General features: G+C 46.3%; 2 protein-coding genes across 2 annotated transcripts in view; one reads left to right on the forward strand and one right to left on the reverse strand.

Moving 5' to 3' along the window:
* Nucleotides 1-27943, reverse strand: part of LOC134342951 (semaphorin-4A-like) — a 116590-nt gene that overhangs the window by 37155 nt on the left and 51492 nt on the right. Inside the window, exons 3-4 of the mRNA XM_063041683.1 lie at nucleotides 13789-13903; nucleotides 3960-4221 (exon numbers count right to left, since the gene is read on the reverse strand). Coding sequence (XP_062897753.1) covers nucleotides 3960-4209 — 250 coding nt within the window. The 5' untranslated portion in view covers nucleotides 4210-4221; nucleotides 13789-13903. The remainder of the gene's footprint in view (nucleotides 1-3959; nucleotides 4222-13788; nucleotides 13904-27943) is intronic.
* LOC134337120 (leucine-rich repeat and immunoglobulin-like domain-containing nogo receptor-interacting protein 1) lies at nucleotides 20363-26549 on the forward strand. Its single transcript, XM_063031982.1, has 2 exons — nucleotides 20363-20389; nucleotides 22146-26549. The coding sequence occupies exons 1-2, from the start codon at nucleotides 20363-20365 to the stop codon at nucleotides 23826-23828; spliced, it is 1710 nt and encodes a 569-aa protein (XP_062888052.1). The 3' UTR covers nucleotides 23829-26549.

The raw sequence follows: 27943 nt of genomic DNA on the forward strand, positions 1-27943 counted from the left end.
GTTCCTGATGTTGGGGAAGTCCAGAACGAGGGGTCACAGTTTGAGGATAGAGGGGAAGCCTTTTAGGACCGAGATTAGGAAAAACTTCTTCACACAGAGAGTGGTGAATCTGTGGAATTCTCTACCACAGGAAACTGTTGAGGCCAGTTCATTGGCTATATTTAAGAGGGAGTTAGATATGGCCCTTGTGGCTACGGGGGTCAGGGGGTATGGAGGGAAGGCTGGGGCGGGGTTCTGAGTTGGATGATCAGCCATGATCATAATAAATGGCGGTGCAGGCTCGAAGGGCCGAATGGCCTACTCCTGCACCTATTTTCTATGTTTCTATGTATGTATCATGACTTCATAGGGCAACTGCAAGATGCTGCAGAGATGTGGACATAGCTCAGCACATCACAGAAACCAGCCTCAGCTCCGGCCTCAGGAAAGCAGCCAGCATAGTCAAAGAGCCCTCCCACCCCAGACATTCTTTCTTCTCCCACTTTCCATTAAGCAGAAGAGAAAGCGGTGTGAAGACACACATCACCACCAGGCTCAAGGGCAGCTACTACCCAACCGCAATAGATCACTGAACGGACTCCTTAAATGATAAAAATGAACTCATGATTGTAGTCTGCTTCCTTGTGGCTCTTGCACCTTATTGTCTGCTTGCACTTTCCCTGCAACTAGATTCTGCAATCTTTTTTCTTCACACAGCCTCAATATACTGATGTATGGAACAATTTACTTATTTATTTAGAGATTCCAGTGCAGAACAGGGCCTTCTGCCCCAATGAACTGCACCACCCAGAAACCCACCTATTTAACACTAGCCTAACACAGGGCAATTTACAATGACAAATTAACTCACTAACTGGTACATCTTTGGATTGTGGGAGGAAACTGGAGCACCTGGAGAAAACCCATGCATTTCATAGAGAGAACATACAAACTCCTTATAGAAGGCACCGGAATTGAATGTCAAACTCTGGATTGCCCAGAGCTGTAATAGTTTTGGGCTAACCATGATGCTTCCATGCTACCCCATGAAATGGATCATGAGCAAGCAAAAGCTTTTCACTCTCTCTTGGTGAGTGTGTCAATAATGAGATAAGTCTGACTCTTCTCATGCAAACTTTGCTATGGCCTTGCTGATGAGATCTCCCCTCTATCCACTTGGTTGTTGTTGCATCCTTCTTTTGGTGTGGTGCCCAGAACAACAGTCTCGCTGTCATGTAACTAATAAAGAACATAGAACAGTACAGCACAGGAACAGGCCCTTCAGCCCACAATGTCATGCTGAATCAAATAATTTAGTAATCAAATGGCTAACTAAACAAATCTCTTCTGCCTACTCAATGTCCATGTCCTTACATTTTCCTCACATTCAGGTGCCTATCTAAACATCTTTTAAAAGTCTGTAAAGCCTCTACCATCACCCTCAGCAGATTCCAGGCACCCACCACTCTCTGTGTAAAAAAAACTTGCCTTTTTAATTATTCCTTTTCACCTTAAATGCACACCCTCTAGAATTAGACATTTCAACCCTGGGAAGAAGATATTGTCTGCCTACTATATCAATGCCTCTCATTATCTTACAAAGTTCTAACGACTCTCCTCAGCCTCCGCCACTGTAGAAAAAACAACCCAAGTTGTACTAACACATTAATCAACTCTAAGATCAATCTAATCTTTCCCTCCTGCATACTTCTTCATTTTATTTTGCTTCATATGCCTGTCTAACAGTTCCGTAAATGTCCCTAATGTGTCAGTCTCTACCACAGAGGTGCTACATCTCATCTTGGCCTCTACAGGGAAGGACGCCATCCACCAAATTTACCAACCAGTAACTGATACCCCTGCAAACAAATAAGCTTTAAAACTGCAGTGGATACATCTCTCCACCTAATGTGTAAGCAGGCAATGTGTGGAGCGTGCTCTTCAGCCGGTGGGAGAAGTAAGGAGATGTGGACTGGTGGGAGAGGTGAGACAATCTGGTGAGATGAGATGCTGGCATTGTGGAAGGAAGTATATGATAACCATATCTTGCAGAAGCAATTAAAATAATTTCCTCAACTGTTATCAGTGTGATCACGGACAACCAAACCACTTAACAGACGTTCTTAAAAAAGAACCATAATAGACAGCACTGCACTAAGTAGCTGATGTGAAACCAGTCTGAATCAAGGGAAGTGTGTGTAAGCAAGACACACACTCCTGGGGTCAGACTTGGAGTGAATCTCCCTTTACACCATCCCATCACACACTCCCAGGGTCAGACATGGAGTGAAGTTCCCTCCATAATGTCCCATCACACGCTCCTGGGCTCAGACACAGAGCAAAACTCCCTTTACACCATCCCATCACACACTACCAGGGTCAGACATGGAGAGAAGCTCCCTCTACCCTGTCCCATCATACATTCTTGGACTCAGACACAGAGTGAAGCTCCCTTGATATTGTCCAATCATGCACACCAAGGGCAGACACAGAGTGAAGCTCCCTCTATACCGTCCAAACACGCACACCCAAGGTCAGATACTGAGTGAAGCTCCCTCTTCACTGTACCACCACATACATGATGAGGGGCATTGATCGTGTGTATAGCCAGAGGTGTTTTCCCAGGACTGAAATGGCTAATACGAGGGGACATAGTTTTAAGGTGCTTAGAAATAGGTACCAAGGGGATATCAGAGGTAAGTTTTTCACAGAGAGTGGTGGGAGCATGGAATGCACTGCTGGCATGGTGGTGGAAGCGAATACAATAGGGTCTTTTTAAGAGCCTCTTAGATAGGTACATGGAGCTTAGAAAAATAGAGGGCTATGTGCTAGGAAATTCTAGGCGGTCTCTAGAGTAGGATACATGGTCGGCACAACATTATGGGCTGAAGGGCCTGTAATGTGCTGTAAATTTCTATGTTCTATGTACTCCAGGGGTCAGACACAGAGTGAAGCTCCTTCCACACTGTCCAATCACACATTTCCAGACTCTGACACAGAGTGAAGCTCCCTTGATATTGTCCAATCATGCACACCAAGGTCAGACACAGAGTGAAGCTCCCTTGACACTGACCCATCAGAGACTCTCGGGGTCAGGCACAGAGTGAAAGCTTTCTACACTATCCAATCACGTATACCAAGATCAAGCACAGAGTGAAACTCCCTCTACACTGTCCAAGCACGCACTCCAGGGGTCAAGCTGCCTTTACACTGTTCTATCACACACTTTCAGGACCAGACACAGAGTGAAGCCCCTCTACACTATATCATCACATACTGCTGGTGTTAGATACAGAGTGAAGCTCCCTCCACACTGTCCCAGGGTCAGACATGGAGTGAAGCTCCCTCTACACCATCCATCACATACTCCCGGGCTCAGACACAGAGTGAAGCTCCCTCTATACCATCTAATCATGCACACTAAAGGTCAGACACACAGAGAAGCTCCTTTCACACTATCTCAACACACACTCCAGGGGTCAAGCACACAGTGAAGCATCTCTACGCTGCCCCATCACACATTCTCGGCCAGGCACAGTGAAGCTTCCTCTATATCATTCCACCATACACTCCAAGGGCTGGATACTGAATGAAGCTCCCTCCACATCAGCCCATCACACACTCCAAGCATCTGACACAGAGTGAATCTCTCTGTCCGCTGTGTCTGCCACAAGTTCTCTTGGCCTCTGCTTCTAAAACTGCCAACTTTTATTAATGCATAATTCCACTGGAAGGGATGTGTGCGCCTGAGAGCACAGACAGGTTATTTCTCATGGAATTCACCAGTACTCCCATTGCAGAGAGTGTTCACAAATGGTCTCCTGGGAGGGGTGGGGAGATCACAGGATAATGAAGCGGAATCGGCCTTCATCACCGGCCATGGGGATTGGACCTGACTCAGCAGTGAGAGAACTTGGGGTGAGCTGTGATGCCTAGTGCCACTGCGGAGTGCTGGAACCATACCATCCACTTGTACTCACCAGGAGGGTGTGAGATCCGAGCCAAGGGGCCTCTCGCTGGCTGGGTCTGGACAACGGTCTCCAACACAACCAACGCAAGAATGGCCCATCGCAGCCAGCTCTCCATGGTCCTCAACGCCTGCTGAGCTGGGATCCTGCAAAACGCTAAGTGCACAGCGGAGAGACACAACGTGTGCCTGGAACTGTCACCACTCTCAATCCAACCGCAGTCTGAATGAAGTAACTTCCTGTACACCGCTTCCCCTTTCATTTGTAAAAAAACCTGCAGAATAGTTTGTTTAACAAGATGTCTCTTAATACAACTTTTTCTGCTCAGTTAACATTGTTGCTGTTGACATAACAAGCTAAGAAAAGGTGGGCGTCAGTCACAGATCCATTCTTCAAATCTTAGCCCAAAACTGAACTCCAGACCAATTGCGAATAAGACAGCAAAGAATCAACAAAAATCACTCTGCATCATCCCATCATGCATTCTCACACCATGGGTCAGACACATTGTCACTTCACATACTCCGGGATCAGACATAGAGTGAAGCTCCTTCTACACTGTACTATCACACACTCCTGGAGTCAGCTACACAGTGAAGCTCCCTCTATATTGTCCCATCACATACTTTTGGGGTCAGACAAAGAGTGAAGCTCCCTCCACATTGTCCCATCACTAAATCCCGGTGCCAGACACAGAGCGAACTTCTCTCAACCCCGTCCCATCACCACTCACAGGGTCAGACACAGAGTGAAGCTCCCTCTATATTGTCCCATCATATACTGTCTGGGTCAGACACAGAGGCAGCTCCCTCCACATCATCCCAACACACACTCCCGGGGTCAGATGCACAGTGAAGCTCCCTCTACACTATCCCATCACATACTCACGGGGTCAGACACAGAGGCAACTCCCTCCACATCAGCCCATGGTCAGATGCAGAGTGAAGCTCCCTCTGTACTGTACCATCACAATCCTCTGGGGTCAGACGCAAGAGTGAATTTCCCTCTACACTGTCACATCACACACTCCTTGGGTCAGTCACAGAGTGAACCTCCCCCTACACAATTCCATCACATTACAGGGCAGGAACAGCACAGACAAGCTGAAGATGAAAGGATCAAAAACTCACCATGTATAGTGATTCACTCAGTCCCAGTGAACAGCAGAGACTGACTTGAGGAAGACTCAAACTAAAATAGGTTAGAGGGAGAGTAAAGCCCCCAGCAACATCATCGGATCAAACAATTCCAAGGAAGGGATAGAATAGATGAGAATAAAATGTGAAAAAACACTGATTTAAAGGTAATGTCTTGCTTTGGTAGGTCCCTGTTGATCCTCACCAATCTTTATCGATGTACCATAAAAAGCATCTTATCTAGGTACAAACAAGAGATTCTGCAGATGTTGAAAATCCAGAGCAACACACACAAAATGCTGGAAGAAGTCAGCAGATCAGGCAGCACCTATGGAAAGGAATAAATATTCGATGTTTCAGGCCAAGACCTTGCATCAGGTTCTCCAGAATTTTGTGTCCTTCTAGATACATTACAGCTTGGTATCACAACTGCTCTTGCCTTTGATCACAAATTGCAGAGTTGTGGATACAGCTCAGCGCATGATGAGAACCAGCTTTCCCTCCATTAACTCAGTCTTCATTTCCTGTTGCTTTAGGAGAATCAAAGCCACTCCAATCTTGAACATACTTCCTCTGCACCCACCACACCATAAGGCAGAAGATACAAGACCTTGAGAACACACTGCATAAGGTTCCAGGTCAGCTTCCATCCTGCTGTTATGAGGCTTTTGAATAGGTCTCTTCTAGCAATAAGATCAAAGTAAATTTATTATCAAAATATATATACATTACCATATACTATCCCCAGATTCATTTTCTTGTGGGCATTCACAGTAACACAATAGAATCAATGCAAAACTGCACACAGACGACAAACAACCAATGTGTAAAAGACAATAAATTGTGCAAATATAAAAAAGAAAAAACAAAATAATAAAAATAATAAATAAATAATAAATATTGAGAACATGAACTGTAGAGTCCTTGAAAGCGAGTCTATAGTCTAAATTTCTGTTCTCATGTCTGTTTTTTCCTTTTCGAGGTGGCTGGGGTCCTGTCAGAGTCCATGATCCACAGGTACACTCAAACTGCATTTGTCACAGATGGAAGATTCTTGCTCTTTGGAACTCGCCAAATGGCCTGCGCTTCGGTATCTCCAGGAGCAGTTCGGAAGATGTGTGCCTTCAGGGTGTGGCCCTGAGGAAAATCTGATTCCTTGCCGATGTCGCTGACTGAAGCATCTCGGGAGATCGAAACATCAAGACAGCGGGTCAGTTGTCAGAGGCCTCTGCATCTCTCTCAATGGTGAGAGAGGGTTTGCTAATTCTAGAATTGGGGGAACTCGAAATAAGTGGTGCTGCAGACTGTAACATCGAAACAACGAGCTGTTGGCTACCCCTCTCACTAAGGCAGGAGTGATATCTCCCTCTCTTCCTCCATAGTGAGAGAGTGGGCCTGTTGTGATGTTGAGGTGCTGGGATGAACATTAGTTTTTGATGGACTTTGGGGGCTTGCTGTTGCTTGCATGGTAGGTGGTGGGGGGGGGGCTGATGATTTTTGTTGGAGAAAGTGTGGGGAGAGGGAGGGTTGATGCTTTGCTGCTGCATGTGTGTGGGAGGGGGCTTTGGGGTTCTAATGTTTTCTGTCATTCATTATTCGGAGTTTCTTTTTCTCTGTTTCGTGGATGCCTCCAAAGAGAAAAGATTTCAGGTTGTATAACTTTCTCTGACATTAAATTGAACCATTGACACATTAAACCACAAGTTGTGGATTCAGTTCAGTGTTGGGGTGAGTGAAGTTATCCACTGGTTTAGAAACCTAATAATTGAGGACAGTAACTGTTGCTGAACCTGGTGATGTGGAACCTAAGGCTCCTCTACCTCCTTCCTGATGGTAGCAGCAAGAAGAGAGCATGGTCTGGATGATGGATCCTTGATGATGGATGCTGCTTTCCTTTGTGACATAGTAGGGAGGGTTTTACTTGTGATGGATTGGACTGTATCCAATACACTTTGTAGGCTTTTCTGTTCAAGGGCATTGGTGTTCCTATACCAGCAGTGATGCAACCAGTCAGTATACTCTCCACCGCACATCTATCAAAGTTTGACAAAGTTTTAGATGACATGCCAAATCTTCACAAACATCTGAGATGAACTTTTGATCGCTTGATCTACCTCATTATGGCCCTTGCTCCTCATTGTCTGTCTGCACTGCATGGTCTCTCTGTAACTATCACTTTATTCTGCATTCAGTCCTTGCTTTTCTCTTGTACTACAGTGCTGTGCAAAGGTCTTAGGCACAGATATATAGCTAGGGTGCCTAAGACTTTTGCACAGTACTGTATTTGTCAACATGGAGTGGAGAGTGAGTTTATAAATCTGGTGGGAGCAAAGGATGTTGGGAATGGTGAGGGTGATGCATTGTGGGACAGGTGGCAGAGAAGGAGTGCCAAGGGTGGGGTGTGGTGTGGGTGCAGAGGCCATTTGAGTCCAAACAATTAGATTATTGATCATTACGGAATGTCGCTCTGGTGCTTCCCACTCCCTCCTCTCTCCCTTTTCACAACCATGATTCCCCTCTCCCTGCTCTCTTCCCACTCTCACTCTTCAATAGAGACTCTTCAGAATCAGATTTATCATCACTTGCATAAGTCATGAAATGTGTTTCTTTTTGTGGCAGCAGTACAATACAATACATAAAATTATTACAGTACTATGCAAAAGTCTTAGGCACCCTAACTATATATATGTGCCTGAGACTTTTACACAGTACTGTACCTCAATATATTGATGTTGTGAGATAATCTGTATGTAAATCAAAAGCTTTTTGCTGTATCTTTGCACATGTGACATTAATAAAACAATTACAAATTCCCTCTATCTTGCTCCAGGGTCAAGTCTAAGAATTTCGGAGTTAGCTCAGACACCATCCTGTTCCAACTCCAAAAGCTGCACAGACTGTCTGGTGTCTGAGTCTGAGCTTCCACTACCCCAGCTCCGCAGTTGCTCTGATCCTACTGGTGTGATCCTGATCCCTGCCCTGTTTGGTTTATACTTATGATTGTGTGGTTAAACACAGCTCCAAAGTCACATTTAAGTTTGCTGATGACACCACCACCACTGTTGTTGACTGAATTGGAGATTAAAAATCTGGTTGAATGGTGCAAGAACAAGAACTTTTTACTCAATGTCAGCAAGATTATTGACTCCAGGAGGAAGAAGTCAGAAGTCCATGAATCAGTCTTCAGTAGGAGTTTCGAAGTGGAGAGGGTCAGTAACTTTAAATTCCTTGGTGTTATAACATCAGAGGATTGGTCCTGGGACCAGCACTTACAAACAGTGCCTCTATTTTCTTCAAAGTTCGCATAGATTCGAGATGTCACCTAAAACTTCAACAAATCTCTATAGATGCACAGTGGAGAGTATCCTAACTATTTGCATCATGGCCTGGAACAGAAATGTCTACAGAAAGTAGTGGACACAGCCCAATCCATCACTATTGAGCATATTTATATGGAGCTCTGCTACAGGGAAGCAGCATTCATCATGAGGGATCCTCGTCACCCACGCCATGCTTCTCTTCTCACTGTGACCATCAGGCAGGAGATATAGCAGCCTTAAGTCTCACACCACCAGGTCAGGAACAGTTATTACCTTTCAACTATCAGGCTTCTGAACCAGCGTGGATAACTTCACTCATCTCAACTCTGAACTGATTCCACTACATACAGACGTTTAAGGACTGTACAACTCATGTTCACAGTATTATTTATTTTATTTGCACAATTTGTCTTCTTTTACACATTAGTTGCTTATCAGTCTTTAATTATATGTGGTTGTTCGTAAAATCTATTGTATTTCTTTGTTTTACTGTAAATGCCTGCAAGAAAATGAATCCCAAGATTATGTATGGTGACATGTATTTGTAAATACTTTAATAATGAATTTACTTTGATTTTGACTTTGACCCTGAGTTTGGGGTTGCTGAGGTGCAAGATACATCAATGCTACAGAAGGCTGGTGAGAGTGTGACTCCACAAATCATGTTCTCAATGTTATTCATTTAATTATTTATTATTATTATTATTATTATTAATGTTTGCTTTTTCTGTAATTGCTTTAATTATCTTCTTTAGCACACTGGTTGTTTGTTTTTGGTTTTGTGTAGCTCTTCATTCATTCTATTGTGTTTCTTTATAGTTACTGTGAATGTCCACAAGGAAAATAATCTGAGGGTAGACTATGGTGACATATATATACCTTATAATAAATTTACTTTTGAACTATCTTTTGTGATCTTGAAGTATGAGACAAGGGGAATCAGTTAGCTGTGAAAACAGGAACTGAATGCTGAGCACACAAGGGTCTGTGGTTAGGCTGCAGTCACACACTGCATTCACAGTGCTCCATCGGGGCTCAGCAGTTGCCTAAACATGCTGAGATCAGCTAGGAAATTACCCTCCAAAGGTAACTGTCTCAATATCCAGATCATGCGCCCCCTTGCACAATGTGGGTTACATGAGGTGGGGCTTACGTCTGGAGATCTTCACTGATCATGTTCATTTCTTATGGACCCCACATCGCACCCACTGTTTATGATTGCGGCGGGTGACCCAGCAAGGAGGATCTTCCGCTCAGTAAACTAGGCCTGCTTAGGTGAGAGGCAATGGACAGTGTTTTCAGTGTTTTCCAGTCCCCTTACACCACTGCAGACGTCAGGGACAATGGTGTCATCAAGTACAATCGTAGAAAGAATTATCCAGCTGCCAGTACAGACAGCAGATCAGAGATTCTCTGTCACTGTAATCCACTCTGACTGCTACATCCCTTCCCGTCTCTGTAACTCCCTCTGACCCCTAACACCACCCCAGCACTGTGACCCCTCCGGCCCCTACACTCTTCCTCATCTCTGTAACACCCTCTGGCCCTTAAACCCTTCCTCAGCTCTATGACCTCCTCCAGTCCCTACATCCTTTCCTGTCTCTGTAACACCCTCCAGCCCCATACCCCTCTTCATCTCTATGACACCTTCTGGCCACTACATCCCTCTCTGACTCTGTAACCACCCTGCCCCCAAATCCCTGAACTCTTCTCTGTCTCTGTAACCCCTCCATTCCCTTTAACCCTCCCTGCCTATGTAACCCCCTCTGGCCTTTCCACCTCCTTAATACCCTCCGGTCCTAACACCTCTCCCACTACGGCTCCTAACTGCTCTGCATCCTCTAGGCTCCTCACTTCCAGCCAGTCTTTGATTCCCCTCATGCCTTCAGTTGCCTGGGCCCCAACCTCTGGATTCCAACCCCTGGATTCCAACCCCACCTCCCTCTGCTCCTTGTAGACACTCCCCTTGTCTCAGCTTTTTCTATCCCGTACCCCTGAGCACAGTTTCTGTGTGACCCAAGAAGCACTCAGGGTTGTTTCAAATTGTTGAGTGGGAGAAAATGGAAATTATTGAATTCAACATTTAAGAGAAATTTGGGTAGGTACATGAATGGGAGGGGTATGGAGAGCTATAGTCCAGGTGCAAATCAATGGTACCAAACAAAATATAGATAGGCATGGACTAGAGGGGATGAAGGGCCTGTTATAGTGCTGTGGTGCTCTATGTCTATGAAATAGCGAGTTGTGGGATGGTTGGATTGGTGAGGTGGGAACAGGGTGAATTTTCCCCTATTGCCTGTGTGCTGAAAGTAGTTCCTACACTGGATGAGCCAGAGTGGGTCAGAGTGGCCTGTGGCCTGTGTCCTGTGTTGCTCTGTCACACTAACAACCACGGCTGAAGTGTGTAGTTCACCACCTCAGTCAATTGAGAGTGAACTAAACATGGATTTAGGAACAGTCAACATGGATTTGTGCGTGGAAGGTCATGCTTGGCAAATCTTATTGAATTTTTTGATGAGGTTACGAAGAAAGTTGATGAGGGTAAAGCGGTGGGTGTTGTTTATATGGACTTCAGTCAGGCCTTTGACAAGGTTCCACACGGAAGGTTAATTAGGAAGGTTCAATCGTTAGACATTAATATGGAAGTAGTAAAATGGAGTCAGTAGTGGCTAGATGGGAGACGCCAGAGAGTAGTGGTGGATAACTGTGTGTCAGATTGGAGGACGGTGTGTAGCGGTGTGCCTCAGGGATCTGTACTGGGTCCAATGTTGTTTGTCATATATATTAATGATCTGGATGATGGGTTGGTAAATTGGATTAATAAGTACGCAGATGATACTAAGATAGGTGGTGTTGTAGATGATGAGGTAGGTTTTCAAAGCTTGCAGAGAGATTTAGGACAGTTAAAAGAGTGGGCTGAAAGATGGTAGATGGAGTTTAATGCTGAAAAATGTGAGGTGCTACATTTTGGTAGGACTAATCAAAATAGGACATACATGGTAAATGGTAGGGCATTGAAGAATGCTGTAGAACACAGGGATCTAGGAATAATGGTGCATAGTTCCCTGAAGGTGGAATCTCATGTGGATAGGGTGGTGAAGAAAGCTTTTGGTATACTGGCCTTTATAAATCAGAGCATTGAGTATAGGAGTTGGGATGTAATGTTGAAATTATGTGAGGCATTGGTAGGGCCAAATTTGGAGTATTGTGTACAGTTCTGGTCACCGAATTATAGGAAAGATGTCAATAAAATTGAGAGAGCACGGAGGAGGTTTACTAAAATGTTGTCTGGGTTTCATCTCCTAAGTTACAGAGAAAGGTTGAACAAGTTAGGTCTTTATTCTTTGGAGCATAGAAGGTTGAGGGGGGACTTGATAGAGGTGTTTAAAATTATGAGGGGGATTGATCGAGTTGACGTGGATAGGCTTTTTCCACTGAGAGCGGGGAAGATTAAAACAAGAGGACATGAATTGAGAGTTAAAGGACAAAAGTTTAGGGTAACATGAGGGGGAACTTCTTTACTCAGAGAGTGGTAGCTGTGTGGAATGAGCTTCCAGCAGAAGTGGTTGAGGCGGGTTCGATGTTGTCATTTGAAGTTAAATTGGATAGATATATGGACAGGAAAGGAATGGAGGGTTTTGGGTTGAGTGCAGGTCGGTGGGACTAGGAGAGAGTAAGAGTTCAGCATGGACTAGAAGGGCCAAGATAGCCTGTTTCTGTGCTGTAATTGTTATGTGGTTATATGGTTAAACCAAGTTCAATGATCTGCAGCCAACATAATCATAGACTCCTCCATTCTGGACATTGTCCATTCTCCCCTCTCCCATCAGGCAGAAGAGACAAAAATCTGAAGACACACAGTACCAGTCTCAGGGACAGCTTTTATCCCACTGTTGTCAGACTCTTGAATGGAGCTCTCTGAAACTCTCTATCTCTCAACTTATCTCATCAGGGCCTTGTATATCTGTCTGCAATGCACTTTCTCTGTAACTGTAACACAAAATGCTGGAGGAACTCAACAGGTCAGATACCATCTATGAAGAAGTTTAAGCAGTCGACATTTTGGGCAAAGACGCTTCCTCGGGACTGGAAGGGAATGGGAAAGAAGCCAGAATAAGAAGGTGAGGGGAACAGGAAGGAGTACAAGTTGGGAGGTGATAGGCACCGCAATAGCAGAGTGGTTAGCGTTGACCCTATTATAGCTTGGGGTTTCGGAGTTCGTAGTTCAATTCCAGCATCCTCTGTAAGTAAATTTGTACATTCCTTCCTGTGTGTGTGGGTTTGCTCCCACAATCCAAAGATGTATCAGTTAGTGGGTTAACTGGTCATTGTAAATTGTCCCGTGATTAAGCTGGGGTTAACTCGGGGGGGGGCTGGTGGGTGGGACAGCTCAAAGGGCCGTAAGGCCTGTTGCACTCTATCTCTAAATAAAATAAAATAAAATAATAAATAAACTAGATGAGGAGGAAGGTGGGTGGGAAAGTGGGGATGAAGTGAGAAGCTGGGAGGTGATAAGTGGAAAAGGTAAAGGGTTACTCCACCTATCATCTCCCAACTTCTCACTTCATCCCACCACCTCAGAACCCACCCACTTTCCCCCTGACCCAGTCTCACTTATCATTTGCCAGCTTGCACTCCTTCCCCTCCCCCCACCTCACTCCGGCTTCTGCCTCCTTCCTTCCTAGTCCTGGTGAAGGGTCTCGGCCTGAATGTCAACTGTTTATTCATTTCCATAGAGGTTGCCTGACCTGCTGAATTCCTCCAGAATTTTATGTGTGTTACTCTGGATTTTAAATATGTGCAGAATCTCTTGTGTTTGCATTACGTTTTCCTTTGGTACCACGTCAAAGTAATTACCTGTGGAACGATCTGTCTAGATACTAAGCAAATAAAAGCTTTTCACCATATTGCAGTACATGTGATAATAATAAACCAATTCCAGGAGTGATGAAACTTTACAGTTGAGGGAACTAAGACACATATCTCTCAGATATGGGGGCAGGATGAGTGAAGAGGAGGGGGAAGTTCTCTATTAAAAGGAAGGAAACTGGTGACAGATATTACCAGAGGTATTTCAAAGTCTCAGCTTTCGAGTTAAAATCCAAGAGTCGTGAAATCATGTGGTCGGCGTAGACCCTGTGGGCCTAAAGGCCTGTTCCTGAGCTGTTCAGAGCACCAAAGCCATTCAGCTTTCCTACCTATGCTTTCTCCCCTGTAAGTATTACTGATATGTGCCCTCTTTCCACAGAGACTTGCAGATCTCTCTCCTGTGGAGGGAAACCCCTCATCTGGTGGCTCACAGAGCCACAGGCCTCTGACTGGAAGGCAGAAGCATTAGGGAAGGAGGGGGAAGGCAGAATCCGCGCTCATTTCCATGCCTCTCACCTGAACCTCCCGTGCTGTTAGCCACAGTTCAGGCTGCCCTGTGCAAGAGGTGGTCCAGTGACGGGAACAGCTCACACGTACCCTCCGAACTGCTGAAGTCTACGTCAAATGGGAACTGCATTGCAAAGAAAAGAAGATTAGGGATTTACTTTCACATACACTGCAACCTTCCAGAGGGGAATTAGTGCTGACACAGCCAGCCTCTTGGCTAATGCTGTCCACCGCACACTGAGTATCTGTACAGGGCCCCGAAGCCCACGGACTTACACTTACATGGGCAACTGCAAGATTCCTGTCTCGGAACCAGCCCCATCATTCTTAGGAATTGTTTGGCATCTGAGACCTGCTGGCAAGGACAATATTTCCCATCCAGTACTAAGTCAGAGAGTTAGAGCAGGGAAACAGACCCTTCAGTCCATTGAGTTTGTGTTAACCATTAAGGACCCATTTCCACTAATCCTACATTAATCCCCTTTTCAGATTTTTCCCCACACTTCCATCAACTCACCCAGGTTCTTCCCCTTGCCCACACACTCGAGAGGCAGATTACAGCAGCCAATTAACCCACCAACCATAGACACGGTTGGGATGAGGGAGGGAAACAGGAGTGTCGGGGGGGGGGGAGAAACCCACATGGTCGCAGGGAAGTGCGCAAACACACACACACACACACACACACACACACACACTCAGTGCAGGAGGGTAGAATTATTAAACCTGAGTGTCTGGCGCTGTGAGGCAACATTACTACCTAGTGCAGCGCTACTGCCTTCTTATTTGAATTGTTGCCATCTCTGGAGCAAAATTGCTCTCCCCACAGTGCTGTTGGGTAGGGAGAAGCAGCATGTAAAGCCAGTGGATACAGCCCAGTCCATCACAAGCAAAGCCCTCCCCATCATTGAGCACATTACAGAGCAGCATCCATCATTATAGACCCCCATCATCTTGTCGGTGCTGCCAGCAAGAAAAACAAAGAGCCTCATCACTCATACCACCAGTTATTACCCCACAACCATCAGGCTCTTGAACTAGAGGGGATCACTTCACTTACCCCAACACTGAACTGTTCCCATAAACTATGGACTCATTTTCTAGGACGCTTCATCTCACATTTTTGGTATTTATAGCTTATTTATTCATTATTATAATATATTTTTTTGTATTTACACAGTCTGTTGTCTCTGCTCGTTGGTTGCTTGTCCGTCCTGTGTGCAGTTTTTCATTGATTCTATTGTTTTTCTTTACATTCACTGTACGTGCCTGTAAGAAGATGAGTCTCAGGCTTGTATATGGTGACATATATGTACTTTGATAATAAACTTACTTTGAACTTTGATAATAAGGAGCTGGAAATATATTTCCAGTTGATGTGATGTGACTTAGAGGGGAGCCTCAAGAGGTGGTGTGCCCCTACCTATCCGTCCTGGGTCTTGCAGTAGAGGTTACTGGCCTACTTGGTCCTATGCAGCACTCACTGCAACTCATGTGCATTGGGGTTAGAGGGGATGAATACAGAGGCAAGTATATCGGGTGCAATCGTAGGATGAATAAACAGGAACAAGCACTATATTAAGACATGCCCTCTTCTCGTTACTACCATAAGGGAGGAGGTACAGGACCCTGATGGCACACATTCAATGCTTTAGGAATGGTTTTTTTTTTCTTCCACCATCAGATTTCTGAATGGTTCATGAATCCATGAACACTACCTCACTATTCTGCTCTCTATTTGCAGTACATATTTTTATATAAATTTCTTATTGTAACATAATAGATTTTTATGTATTGTACTGTACTGTATGATGCTCCCTCAGTACCACCCCTCCCTAACTGTCACTATCCTTCAATAGTGCCCATTCCACAGTGTAACCCTCTCTCAGTACTGCTCCTCTTACATTACAACCCTCCCACAGTAACACGCCTCTCACAGCACAGCACTCCCTCAGTAACACCCCCATTTTTTTCAACAAAACTACAAAGGTTTACTCAGACTCAAAGTACAAACATCAAGGGATTACAAGTTTGTGAACAATTTCAAAGTAAAACACGATTACTACTGTCTATAAAACACTCAATTCCCAGGGATGGGGGTGGGGATTACTGTTCCTGGAAATCCCTCACTGTGCCCATAGTAACCGCATGCTCCTTTCCTAAGGACATCCAGGCATGAATGTAACCCTGAAAGAGGGGCAGGGAGTCAGCTTGGGCAGAGCCCTCGACAGCCCACTGCCTGGATCTGTGAATGGCCGTCATGGCCAGAACCAGGAGCAAGCCCACCAGTAGGTCCTTTGAGTGACTTGTGCACCCCACTCCCCCCTCATACTGGGTGACCACATATTAGGATCGCGGGGCTAGTATGCAACTAAAACTTGAGTAGCAGCCCCTTCAGATACTTGAACAGGGGCTGCAACCTTTTGCACTCTCTATAAACATGAGACACTAATCCTCATGGCCACAGAATGGACAGGTGGACGGTGTGTCAGTGAACCTACTTAAAACTATGCTGCACGGCACTGCCCTATGCAACATCTTCCACCCCTGGTCTCTAAAGTACAAGGGAAGGACGCTTGCATAAAGAGACTTCACTGGGGACCACCCCTCAGAACCACCCCTGTCACAGGGTGACCCTCCCTCAGTAATATCACTCCCTCCCTTCCCACAGGACTACAAGGTTGGCTTTGACTTTCTGCCCAATCCATTGACCTCTAATGAGTATGCAGTCTCAGCCCAGAACAGGCATGGACTGGTGCACAAAATGCTGGCAAAACCCTTCAGCTGCTTCTACCGAGGCTTGACATTAACCCCACCCCACCCCTCCCCCTCACCTCGGAGGAGTTGGGGAGCTGGGGGAGGGCTATAGTTGTTGCCGTGTAAACATCTTCTGGCCCTGTACCAGAGACAGGGCTGTGTGCACATGTTTCGAATGCCAGTGTATAAATGGGTGCAGCTGTCCCATGCTGTCATGGCTGATCTGGGCTACTTGCTGACCCACCAAGTGTCGATGCTGATTGCATTAGGAAGATCAGCCAGCAGCGATCCCATTACCCACCAGCATCATTAGTACATAATTACTAATTATAGGGAGTGTTATTGACCTGAGCCTCGGGACGGAGTGGTGGCTGAAGAGGTCTCTGACTTCTCAAGTCTGTATTTTCACTGCCCTCATTTTCTTCTGTCTCTCTCTTACCCTGTTGTTTATGTTCCTCTCAGTCGACCTTTAGTTTAACACGAGGCCCAGTCACTCAGCGACTGAGCTCCTGTGTGTTTCTGGGTAGGCTGGGATGTAGATAATCCAACCCTTTCTACTGCACCCCAGCTGGAATCTCCAGAGGCTTGGTTAAACCACTACCATTTGGTCTTCACATACCTAAGGACTCAAACAACTCCGACAAATGTGAAAGGTCTTCACCCCTCAAACCGTTCTGGTCAACCGTGGACTGAAGGAGGGCCATCTGCCTTTGAAGGGTGTCCTCAACGTCATCAGGTGAGCCATTGTCCAGACCCCGGAGGATGACGAGTGCACGTACTTCAAGCTCATTGCAGTGAGGGACCAAATGTGGGTTTTACCTCCTTCCCCCTCAGAGGACTGAACTAGGAGGAGCCCATTAGACTGGTCCCATCTCCGGGGTATGGAGTGGTGGGGGTCAGAGGTGCAGTCCATCAAGGATACAATTGGGGACTTTGGGTAGGTGGGAGGATAGTGATTTTAAAAATGATTAGCCTTATTTGTCATGCACATTGAAAAATAATGAAACACGTTTGTGTCAACAACCAACACAGTCCAACGATGTGCTATGGGAATGCCCCTAAGTAGCGCTTGTAGTGCTGACATAGCAAGCCCACAACTCACTAACCCTAACCCATATAGCGTGGAAAGTCGGAGGAAACAGGAGCACCCAGAGGAAACCTATGCGGTCACGGGAAGAACATACAAGCTCATTACAGACAGTGGAGGGATATGAACCCCCAATTGCTGGCACTGTATCGTGTAATGCTAACTGCTATGCTAGCATGCCATCCCTATGAGCCACCATGTAGCATGATGGGCCGGTGTTCATGATTGAATGGTTGGGTCACAATTGTGGGCATGTTCATGAAAGTGGGGGCGGGGGGGGGAAGGAGAGGGATTTATAAGGTGAGTAGCGTCCAATGATTGGAGAGTGTCTGTTTCTTTAGGAAGTTCCTCTGGGTGGTGGGGGTAGGCAAAACTGGTGGTACATTCTGTGACAGGGAGACCAAAAGTGGGCTGTCAGAGGAAGATCATTTGGTTATCAAGTTTCCGAGTCAGCAGAATCTAAATCAGGTTTAATATCATGGGTGTATTTAGTGAAATTTGTTGTTTTGTGGCAGCAGTGCATTGCAATACATAGTAATAAAAACCATAAATTACAATAAGAGATGTATATAAAAAAAATAAATTAAGTGGTGCAAAAAGAGAGGTAAAATACTGCAGCAGCTTTTGTAGGTTTATTGTCCATTCAAAAATCTGATGGTGGAAGGGAAGAAGCTGTTCCTGAAATGTTGAGTGAGTGTTTTCAGGCTCCTGTACCTCCTCTCTGACAGTAGCAATGAGAAGAGAGCATGTCCTGGGTGGTGGGTGTCCTTAATGATAGATGTCAGCTTCTTGAGCCATCACCTTTTGAAGGTGTCCTGGATGCTGAGGAGGCCAGTGCCCATGATGGAACTAGCTGAGTTTACAGCTTTCTACAGCTTTTTCCAATTCTGTGCAGTGGCCCCTCTATACTAGACAGTGAGTTAGAATGTTCTCCACAGTACATCTGTCGAAATTTACAAGTGGATTTGGTGACTTAACAATTTTCCTGAAATTTCTAATGAAATATAGCCACTGTTGTGTCTTCTTTGTGATTGCATTGATATCTTGGGCCCAGGATAGATTCTCAAGAGATACTGACACCCAGGAATTTGAAATTGCTCACTCTTTCCACTTCTGATCCCTCAATGAGGACTGGTGTATGTTCTCTCGACCTACCCTTTCTGGTCCAAAATCAATTCCTTGGTCTTACTGATGTTGAGTGCAAGGTTATTGTTGCAACAGAGTACAGAATGTTGCTGGGCTGTGGAAGATTAAAAGGGGTGGGTCAAGCCTGTGATATAGACAGCAAAGCTCACACTGAGCAGTGTCCACAAGCTGTGGGAAGAGATCCCATGGGTGGGTAAAGGACAGACCACATAGCAGCATCCGGAGGCTACATATGAGTAGGCTGACCTCATACTAAAGAGCAATGTCCACATGAGAAGATAGGCACATGAGTGATAGAAAAATAGACCGCTATGTGGGAGGGAAGGGTGAGATTGATTTTAGAGTAGGTTAAAAGGCAGGCACAACATCAAGAACTGAAGAACCTGTTTTGTGCTGTACTGTTTTATGTTCTAAGATCTGCAAGGCAGATGATCTTGTAGTGCAATTAAAGACTGGCAGGTACGATATTGTGGGCATTACTGAGTTGTGGCTGAAAGAAGATCCTAGCTGGGAGCTTAACATCCAAAGATACACAATGAATCAAAAGGACAGGCAGGTAGGCAGAGGCAGTGTTAGTAAAAATAATATCAAATCCTTAGAAAGAAGATTGGAAGATACAGAATCCTTGTGGGTAGAGTTGAGCAACTGCAAAGGTAAAAAGACCGTGATGGGAATTATATACAGGCCTCCGAACAGTAGCTAAGACATGAGATACAAGTTATGATGGGAAATATGGCATGTAAAAAGGTCATGGGGGGGGGGGTGGTGGACTTCAGTATGCTAGTAGATTGGCAAAATCGGGGTGGTGATAGATCCCAAGAGAAGGAATTTGTGGAATGCCTATGAGGTGTCTTTTTAGAGCAGCTTGTGGTTGAGCCCACTAGGGGAAAGGCGATCTGGATTGGGTGTTCTGTAAAGAACTATATATGATTAGGGAACTTAAGGTAAAGGAAATGTGAGGAGACAGAGATCATAATATGATAGAATGCACCCTGCAGTTTGAGAGGGATAAGCTAAAGTTTAATGTATCTGTATTACAGTGGAATAAAGAGAACTACAGAGGCATGAGAAAGGAGCTGAACAAAGTTGATTGGAAGGGGACACTAGCAGGGATGATGGCAGAACAGCAGTGGCTGGAGTTTCTGGGAGCAAATCTGAAGGCACAGGATAGATACCCTCAAAAGATGAAGAAGTATTCTAAAAGAAGGATGATGCTATGGTGGCTAACAAGGGAAGTCAAAGACAGCATAAAAGCAAAAGAGAGGACACATAATACAACAAAAATTAGTGGGAACTTAGAGTATCAACTAACTATAAAAGCAATTAGCAGAGAAAAGATATAATATGATGGTAAGCTAGCCAATAACATAAAAGAGGATACCAATTTTTTTTTTCCAGATACATGAAGAGAAAAAGAGAGGTGAGAGTGGATATCAGATTGCTGGACAGGTACGAGTAATGGAGGACAAAGAAATGGCACACAAACTTATTAAGTCTTTTGCATCAGTCTTTACTGTGCAATTCACTAGCTGTATGCCAGAATTTTGAGAGTATTAGGAGGCAGAAGTGAGTGTAGTTGCTACTACTAAGAAGATGCTTGGGAAGATGAAACGTCTGAAGGTAGGTAACGCACCTGGTCGAGATGGACTATACCACAGGATACTGAAAGTGGTAGCTCAAGAGAATATGGAGGCATTGGTAATGATCATTCATGAATCACTAGATTCTGAAATGGTTCTGGAGGACAGGAAAATTATAAATGCACTCACTTCTTTAAGAAGGAAGGGAGGCAAAAGAAAAAAATTATATGCCAGTTAAGCTTGACTTCAGTGATTGGGAAGATGTTGGAGCCCATTATTAAGGATGAAGTTTTGGAATACTTGGAGGCATATGATAAAATAAGCTGAAGTCAGCACGGTTTCCTTAAGGGGAAATTTTGCCTGACAAACCTGTTTGAACTCCTTGAGGAAAAACAGGTCGGATAGATAAAGGAGAGTCAGTGGATGTTGTTTACTTGAATTTTCAGAAGGCCTTTGACAAGATGTCGCACAATGCTGCTGAACAAGAGCCTATGGTATTAGAGGAAAAGTACAAGCATGGAAAGAAGATTAGTTGACTGGCAGGAGATAAAGAGTGAGAATGAAGGGGGCTTTTTCTGGTTGGATGCTGTTGACTAGTGGTGTTCTGCAGGGGTTGGTGTTAGATTTGCTATGTTTCATGCTATACGTTACTGATCTGGATGACGGAATTGACGGCTTTGTGGCCATGTTTGCGGACAATATGAAGAGAGTGAAGGGGCAGGTAGTGTTGAGGAAGCAGAAAATCTGTAGATGGATTTAGAATAAGAAAATGGACAAAGATGTGGTAGATGGAATTTAATGTAGGGAAGTGTGTGGTAGAAGGAATAATACCAATAATAATTTTAAAATCAGGGAATGAATTTAAAACTCAGAGATTCAATTGGATTTCAGAGTCCTAATGCAGGATTCCCTAAAGTTTAACTTGTAGGTTGAGACAGTGATAAGGAAGCCAAATGCAGTGTTAGCATTCATTTCTAGATGACTAGAAAATAAAAGCATGTAATGCTAAGGCTTCAATAAGGCATTCGTCAGGATGCACTTAGTGTACTGTGAACATTTTTTGGCCCTACATCTAAGGAACGATTGGACAGGATCCAGAGAAGGTCTATAAGAATTATCCCAGGAATGAAATGGTTAACCTATAAGGAGTGTTTGATACTCTGGGCCTGTATCCACTGGAGTTTAGAAACTTTAGTAGAGGGGATCTCTTGAAATCTACTGCATACTGAAAGGACTGGATAAAGTGGATATGAAGAGGAAGTTTCCGAAAGTGGGAGAGTCTAGGACGATAGGGTACAGCCTCAGAAAAGAAGGACAATACTTTAGAAAGGAGATGAGGAGGAGTTTCTTTAGCCAGAAGGGGTGAATTTGTGGAATTTGTTGCCACAGACAGCTGTGGAGGCTAAGCCAAATACAGTGTTAGCATTCATTTTTACATGAGTAGAAAATAAAAGCAAGTGTGTAATGCCGAGGTTGATAGGTTCTTGGTTAGTAAGGCATCAAAGTTAACAAGGAGAATGTAGGGAAATGGGGTCAAGAGGGAAAATAAATCAGCTGTGGTCAAATGGTCTAATTTTGCTCTTATATCTGATAATTCAATGTTCCACTGGTCTGTAGTATTGGCTAAATCCATTCTACAGAGCAATGCCCACAGACAATGGGAAGAGATCCATGGGTGGGTGGGTGAAGCAGAAAGTACTGCAGTGCCCATAGACCCCGCTAGACGGCATTGCTAAAGGCAAAGGTATCTGACTGCAGAAAACCCCCCCTCTGATCCAGCACTCTCATGTCTGCAGGGAGAAGAGATGCTGTGGGGAGTGAACGAAAGAAGATGGCTGATCCTGACCCTGCTCCTGCTGGCTTTTGTGCGAGGCTGCCCAGCTGACTGCCCCACCTCCTGTACTTGTGGTCTGGGGAACGGGACAGTGGTGTGCCACGGTGCCCAGCTCACCACCCCTCCAAGACTGCTTCCTGACGGGATGACGAGGCTGGACTTGAGCAGCAACTTGATTGAGTGGCTGGGCCGGGGAACCTTTGGCAATCTGACCGAGCTACAGGAGCTGGACCTCAGCGACAACCTGGTGTCCAACATCGAGGATGAAGCATTCTGTGGCCTGCCCAGTCTCCTCACCCTCCGGCTGCGCGGTAACCGTCTAGACACCATTCAGCCCGGCGTGATGAGGGCCTTGCCCAACCTCCGCAGCCTGCAGCTGGGTGATAGGCTGTCCCATGTGGAGGCTGGAGTCTTCGCTGGCCTAGCACGACTACGGCATCTATCCCTGGGCATGGCGTCTGCCGCCCGCCAGGTGCCCATTGCTTCCCTCTCATCACTGCGTGGCCTCCGGTCACTGCGCCTTTCCGGCTTGGGGGCCAGAACACTGGAGGCCGGCTCCTTCCATGGCTTGCGACACCTCCGCCACCTGCGCATTGACCGCTGGCCTCAGCTGGAGGAGCTGAATCCAGGCGCTCTGGACAGCCTCAACCTCACCAGCCTTTCGATCACCCGCTGCAACCTGAGCTCAGTACCGGGCCACTCCTTCGCCCACCTGGTCTACCTGCGGTGTCTCGACCTCTCACACAACCCCATCACTGCGGTGCATGGGAGTGCACTGAAGGGCCTGGCTCGCTTGCGTGAGCTGCGGTTGGCTGGTGGCGGCCACCTGGCTGAGATCTGGGCTGGAGCCTTCCGGGGCCTGCCCAGCCTCCGAGCCCTCGATGTGTCGGGCAACAAATTGGTAACACTAGAGGAAGCGGCCTTTGAATCAGTGGGCAGCCTGGAGTCCCTGGGACTGGGCTCCAACCCACTGGCCTGCGACTGCCGGCTCCGCTGGCTGCTACAGGCTAAGGCGCCTGGGCTGGACTGGGGGCGGCGGCTGCCCACTTGCACCGACCCGGAGGGGGTACATGGCGTTCAGCTGGTGGAGCTAGGCGCTGCCGAGCTTACCTGCCGCCGGCCCCGTATCAACATCCGACCCCAGGCCCAGGTGTCGGTAGCTGAGGGGCAGACGGTGAGACTGGCATGTGGGGCTGTGGGCTGGCCAGCTCCGTTGGTGAACTGGGTCGCGCCCGACCTCCGGTTGCTGAGTGGTGGCAAGGGTGGTCGGCTCCAGATGCTGGCTGATGGCTCGCTGGAGATCCGCCTGGCCCAGGCCGGGGACTCTGGTCTCTATCTGTGCACCGCGTTTAACCTAGCAGGTAACGACTCTGCCTCTGCTCACCTGCTTGTGAGCGGCTGGGGCACCCCCACCACCCCTGCCTCTGCTGGTCCTTCCCTGCTGGACCCTCCGACGTTGACAGTTGTCCTGACCCTGGGCTTGGCCTGCTTCCTTGGCGTCACCGTGTTCTGCTTCACACTTCTGCTGCTCTGGAGTCGGCTGAAGGGCCCCATCAAACGCACCGGCAGCGTGGAGGTGCTCAGGCACTCAAGCAGCATCAGCGCACAGTCCGAGGCCATCAAGTACACCACCAAAATGCTGTGAAGGGTTATGGGGGGGTGGGGGGGCGATAGGGTGGTCAGTTCCTTGGACTGGACTGGTGAGCAAGTGCTGGAATTAAGGACAGTCCCCTTCCCTCCCCTCATCTCCCCTTCCCTAGTGTAGAAGGCGGACTTGGTGGAAGGGGTTGAACTAATCTCCGCTCTCAGTTGTGAAGCCTCCCCATGCCTGATGTCACCTTTCCCCCTTGCCTCACCTGCAAAACTCAGCCCCATGAGTGACCCCCACTCCTCTATCTCACTTGCTACAGAGTTAATGAAGTGTTTTGCACTGGAGGGGGTGCGGTGAAGCTTCGCCCATGTGGTGGCTGGTCTGGAGCATTTCAGTGCAATGGAGACACTATACAGACAAGGTGTTTTCACTGGGGCAGAGGAGGCTCGGAGTGTCCTGCATGGGGTGTATGAAATCATGAGGGTGAAACATAAGGAAGATTGTCAAAATCTTTTACCGTATGGCTGGTGGTGTGAGTGGGGGGCAACTAAGATGAGAAGGCAGAGGCTTAGGGCGAGAGATGGGACATTCAGAGGGATTTGAGAGGGAATGTTTTTGCACAGAGGGGTGGTTAGAGTCCAAAACATGCTGCCGAAAGAGATGGTGGAGACAGAGGAACTCTCACAGCATCCAGACAACAGTTTGAACTGTCGAGTCCCAGAGGAGGTCCTGATGTGGGATATGGACATAGGTACAGCAGAGGGTGTGAGTATAATGGGTGGAAGGGCCTGTTTCTGTACTGAACAGTTCTATGACTGTCACACACAAAACGCTGCAGGGACTCGGCAAATCAGACAGCATCCATGGAGGGTAATAAACATTTGACATTTTGAGCCGAGACTGTTCACAAGTTCCTGGGGCATTTTGTGTGTGGGCTGCTTCTGCAGAACCTCATGAACAATGGTGGAGCAAACCCAATGGGCTGAATGGCCTAATTCTGCTCCTTTGTTTTATGGTGTTATGGAGCATTGCTGGTTTGACATTAGTGTAGTCAGTACCAGTACCATGGATTTATGTGACCTTGGCCTATAATCATTGTCTGACATTGAGTTGCAGGTGGACACACACCTTTCTACCTCCAACCATTACGTACCTACCCACACTCATCCCCTTTTATTCTCCCCACATTCCCATCAACTCCACCTTAGATCAATCACCAACCTATGCCAGCAGGGGGGCAATTTCCAGCAACTGACTAACTTTGCAGCCCATGGCATTTCTTTCAGTCCACTGAGTCTGTACAGACCATCAAGAAGCCATTTATACTGATTCTACACTAACCCCTATTTAACATTCCCCTGCAGATTCCCATCAACTTAATTGTGAGCCCATAAAGTTTTATTCCCATTTGACCATAGGACATAGGAGAATTAGGCCATTTGGCCCATTGAAGCTGCTCCACCATTCCATCACTCTGATATTTATCATCTCTCTCAATCCCATTCTCCTGCCTTCTCCCCATAACCTATGATGCCCTGACTAATCAAGAACCTATCAACCCCCATTTTAAATATACTCAATGAGTTCCAGAGATTCACCACCCCCAGCTAAAGAAATTCCTCTTCATCTTTGTTCTAATGGGCCATTCCCTCTATTCTGAGGATGTGCCCCAGAACATTAACCTACGCAGTAAGGGGTTCAATTTACAGCATTAACTTTCCAATCCACAGTACTTCTCATCTGCTATTGTCCTTGAAGAGGTGATACTGAGCCAGAGCTGAAAAATAGACCTATTGGCCATCTGAATCCGTGCTGACCTTTAAGAAGCCACTTTCACTAATCCTACATTAATGCTTTTTAAATATTCCCCTCCACATTCCGACCCAGATTCCAACTCCTCACCCACACACCAGAGAGGCAGGTTACAGCGGCCAAGTAACTCACCGACCCCGCAGGTGATTGAGTTGCAGGTGAAAACTAGAACAGCTGGGGGGGGGTGGGGGAACCCATACGGTCATAGGGAGAATGTGCAATCTCTGCACACGCGCGACCTGGAGATCAGGATTGGACCCAGGTCACTGGAGCCGTGAGGGCAGCTTGAGGAAACATGGGCAGAGTGCTGAGGTCAGACATGAAGGGAGGGAGCAGGTGTACGTGGAGCATGAAGACTGGATTCTGTAACACAAGAGGTTCTGCAGATGCTGGAAATCCAGAGTACACACGCAAAATGCTACAAGAACTCAGCAGATCAGGCAGCGCCTATGGGGGGGGGGGATAAACAGTTAACATTTCAGACCAAAACCTTTCACCTTGATATGATCTTTTATTCCAGTGTGGGAGGGAGTGCGGGAGTCTCAGAAGCAGCTCTGCTCCTTTCCGTGTCTGAGTGTAGATGCAAAGCTCTTGTGTGTGTATGTCTGGATCTGGCTCCTCCAACCTTCCCTCTCCACCCAGGCCAAGCTGCTGGGGAGCCTGGTTCTCCTCACCTGCCTTTCAGTCTGCAGCTTTCAAAAGGTGATCCATCAGGAAGCAAATATTGAGCCTTTTCACCCATTACAGGAAGTCTCCGGCACAAGGTGAAAAACAGCCTCCACCCTTGGGCCTGGATTCAAATAATATGCAACTAAGGTCATAACTGTACTGTTTCACAAGATATTACAGGATTATCAAAGCTTTATAAAGATGTGCATTTTTTGTTATTAATAAAATATCTGGCAGTTCTTGTGCAGTATTTTCTGACTGTGCTATCTGTTAAGCAGCTTCTACCCAGCAGCTCAAAGGCAAAAACTGAGAATGCAACTCAGATGACGCAAGGGATCAGTTATGACCTACTGAAGGGTAGGGAAGGCTTGAGCTGAATGGCCTTCCTGATGACCTTATGGACATAGGGTTGTGTAATCAGTTGGCAGAGATAGAGGTTGTAGCATGAATGCAGACAGGAACTCTCTATCCAGGTCCCCAATCTTAACATTAGGACATTTAAGAGACTCTTGGATAGGCACATGGATGACAGAAAAATGGAGAGCAATGTAGGAATTCAATGTTAGATTTAATCTTAGAGTCGGTTAAAAGACTGGCACAACATAGTGGGTTGAAGGGACTGTATTGTTCTATAAGAGGAACAAGGTCCCCTCCCCTTCCCTCTCCCTGTCTCTCTCTCTCTCTCTCTCTCCCACCCTTCTTTCTGCCCTCCCTTCACATGTGCGGCTTGACCAGTGAATTTATTTCCGGCATTGTCTGCTTTAATTCAGATTCCTAGCATCTGGGGTATTTTACTCCACCACCTAGTCTATGTGGCGGGTGAAGCTTAGGGTTTCATTTGAATGGCACTGGGTCTCTTCCCCAGTTAGAGCAGAGGGAGTGATAAACTCAGCCTGACAGTAAGGGACCGGCTATTCGGAGGTAGAGCTGGACCCACTGCCTCATGCACTTGGTGAGAAGGGATTCGGACTATTCCCTAAACCTGAGCGAGTGCGCCACCCGCTGCCCACAGCACGCTACTACAAACCTGAGAGCTTCACTTGCTGGGTGCCGCAAACCCCATTGTGCAGTGCGGATACTCTCCGGGGTATAACTGGGCACAGCAGACTTATTCTGTGTTAAAATCCACATCCCTTGAAACAGACCCTGTCCAAGTTGTGGGTCTTATCTGTAGACACTGGGCAAGGCAGGGCTGGGAGTAGCCTTTCTGTGGAATAGTGGAGTTTGATGCACGGCTGGAGGACACAGGACAGGGAGTGAGGCTGCTCTGTATACTTGGGATTATGACAAAGATGTGGGAGAGAACCCATGTGCGCAGATGGGGAGGGCTAAGGAAACTCAAGATTAATTGTAAGCAAGTTGTGAGTGAAATCCACACCACCAGGTTCAGGAACAGTTATTATCCCTCAGTCATTGGGCTTCTATTGGGGAGGATAACTTTACTCGCCCCAACAATGAAGTTTTCCCATAACCTTATGGACCCACATTCAAGGACTCTTCATCTCATATTCTTGATATTTATTGCTTATTAATTAATTCATTTATTATGTTTGCTTTTTTCTTTTATATTTGCACAGTTTTGTTGCCTTTTGCACATTGGTTGTTTGTCCATCTTATTGTGTGCGGCTTTCATTAATTCTGTTGTGTTTCTTTGTACCTACCCACAAGAAAATTAATCTTAGGGTAGC

This window comes from Mobula hypostoma, chromosome 2 (genome assembly GCF_963921235.1).
Source record: "Mobula hypostoma chromosome 2, sMobHyp1.1, whole genome shotgun sequence".
NCBI lineage: Eukaryota > Metazoa > Chordata > Chondrichthyes > Myliobatiformes > Myliobatidae > Mobula > Mobula hypostoma.

Excerpts from the sequence above, each read along its gene's own strand:
- LOC134337120 (XM_063031982.1), top strand. The coding sequence starts at position 20,363 with ATGCTTGGGAAGATGAAACGTCTGAAG. Across the intron at positions 20,390-22,145 it reads GGAAGATGAAACGTCTGAAG|GGAGAAGAGATGCTGTGGGG; the intron begins GTAGGTAACGCA and ends TCATGTCTGCAG.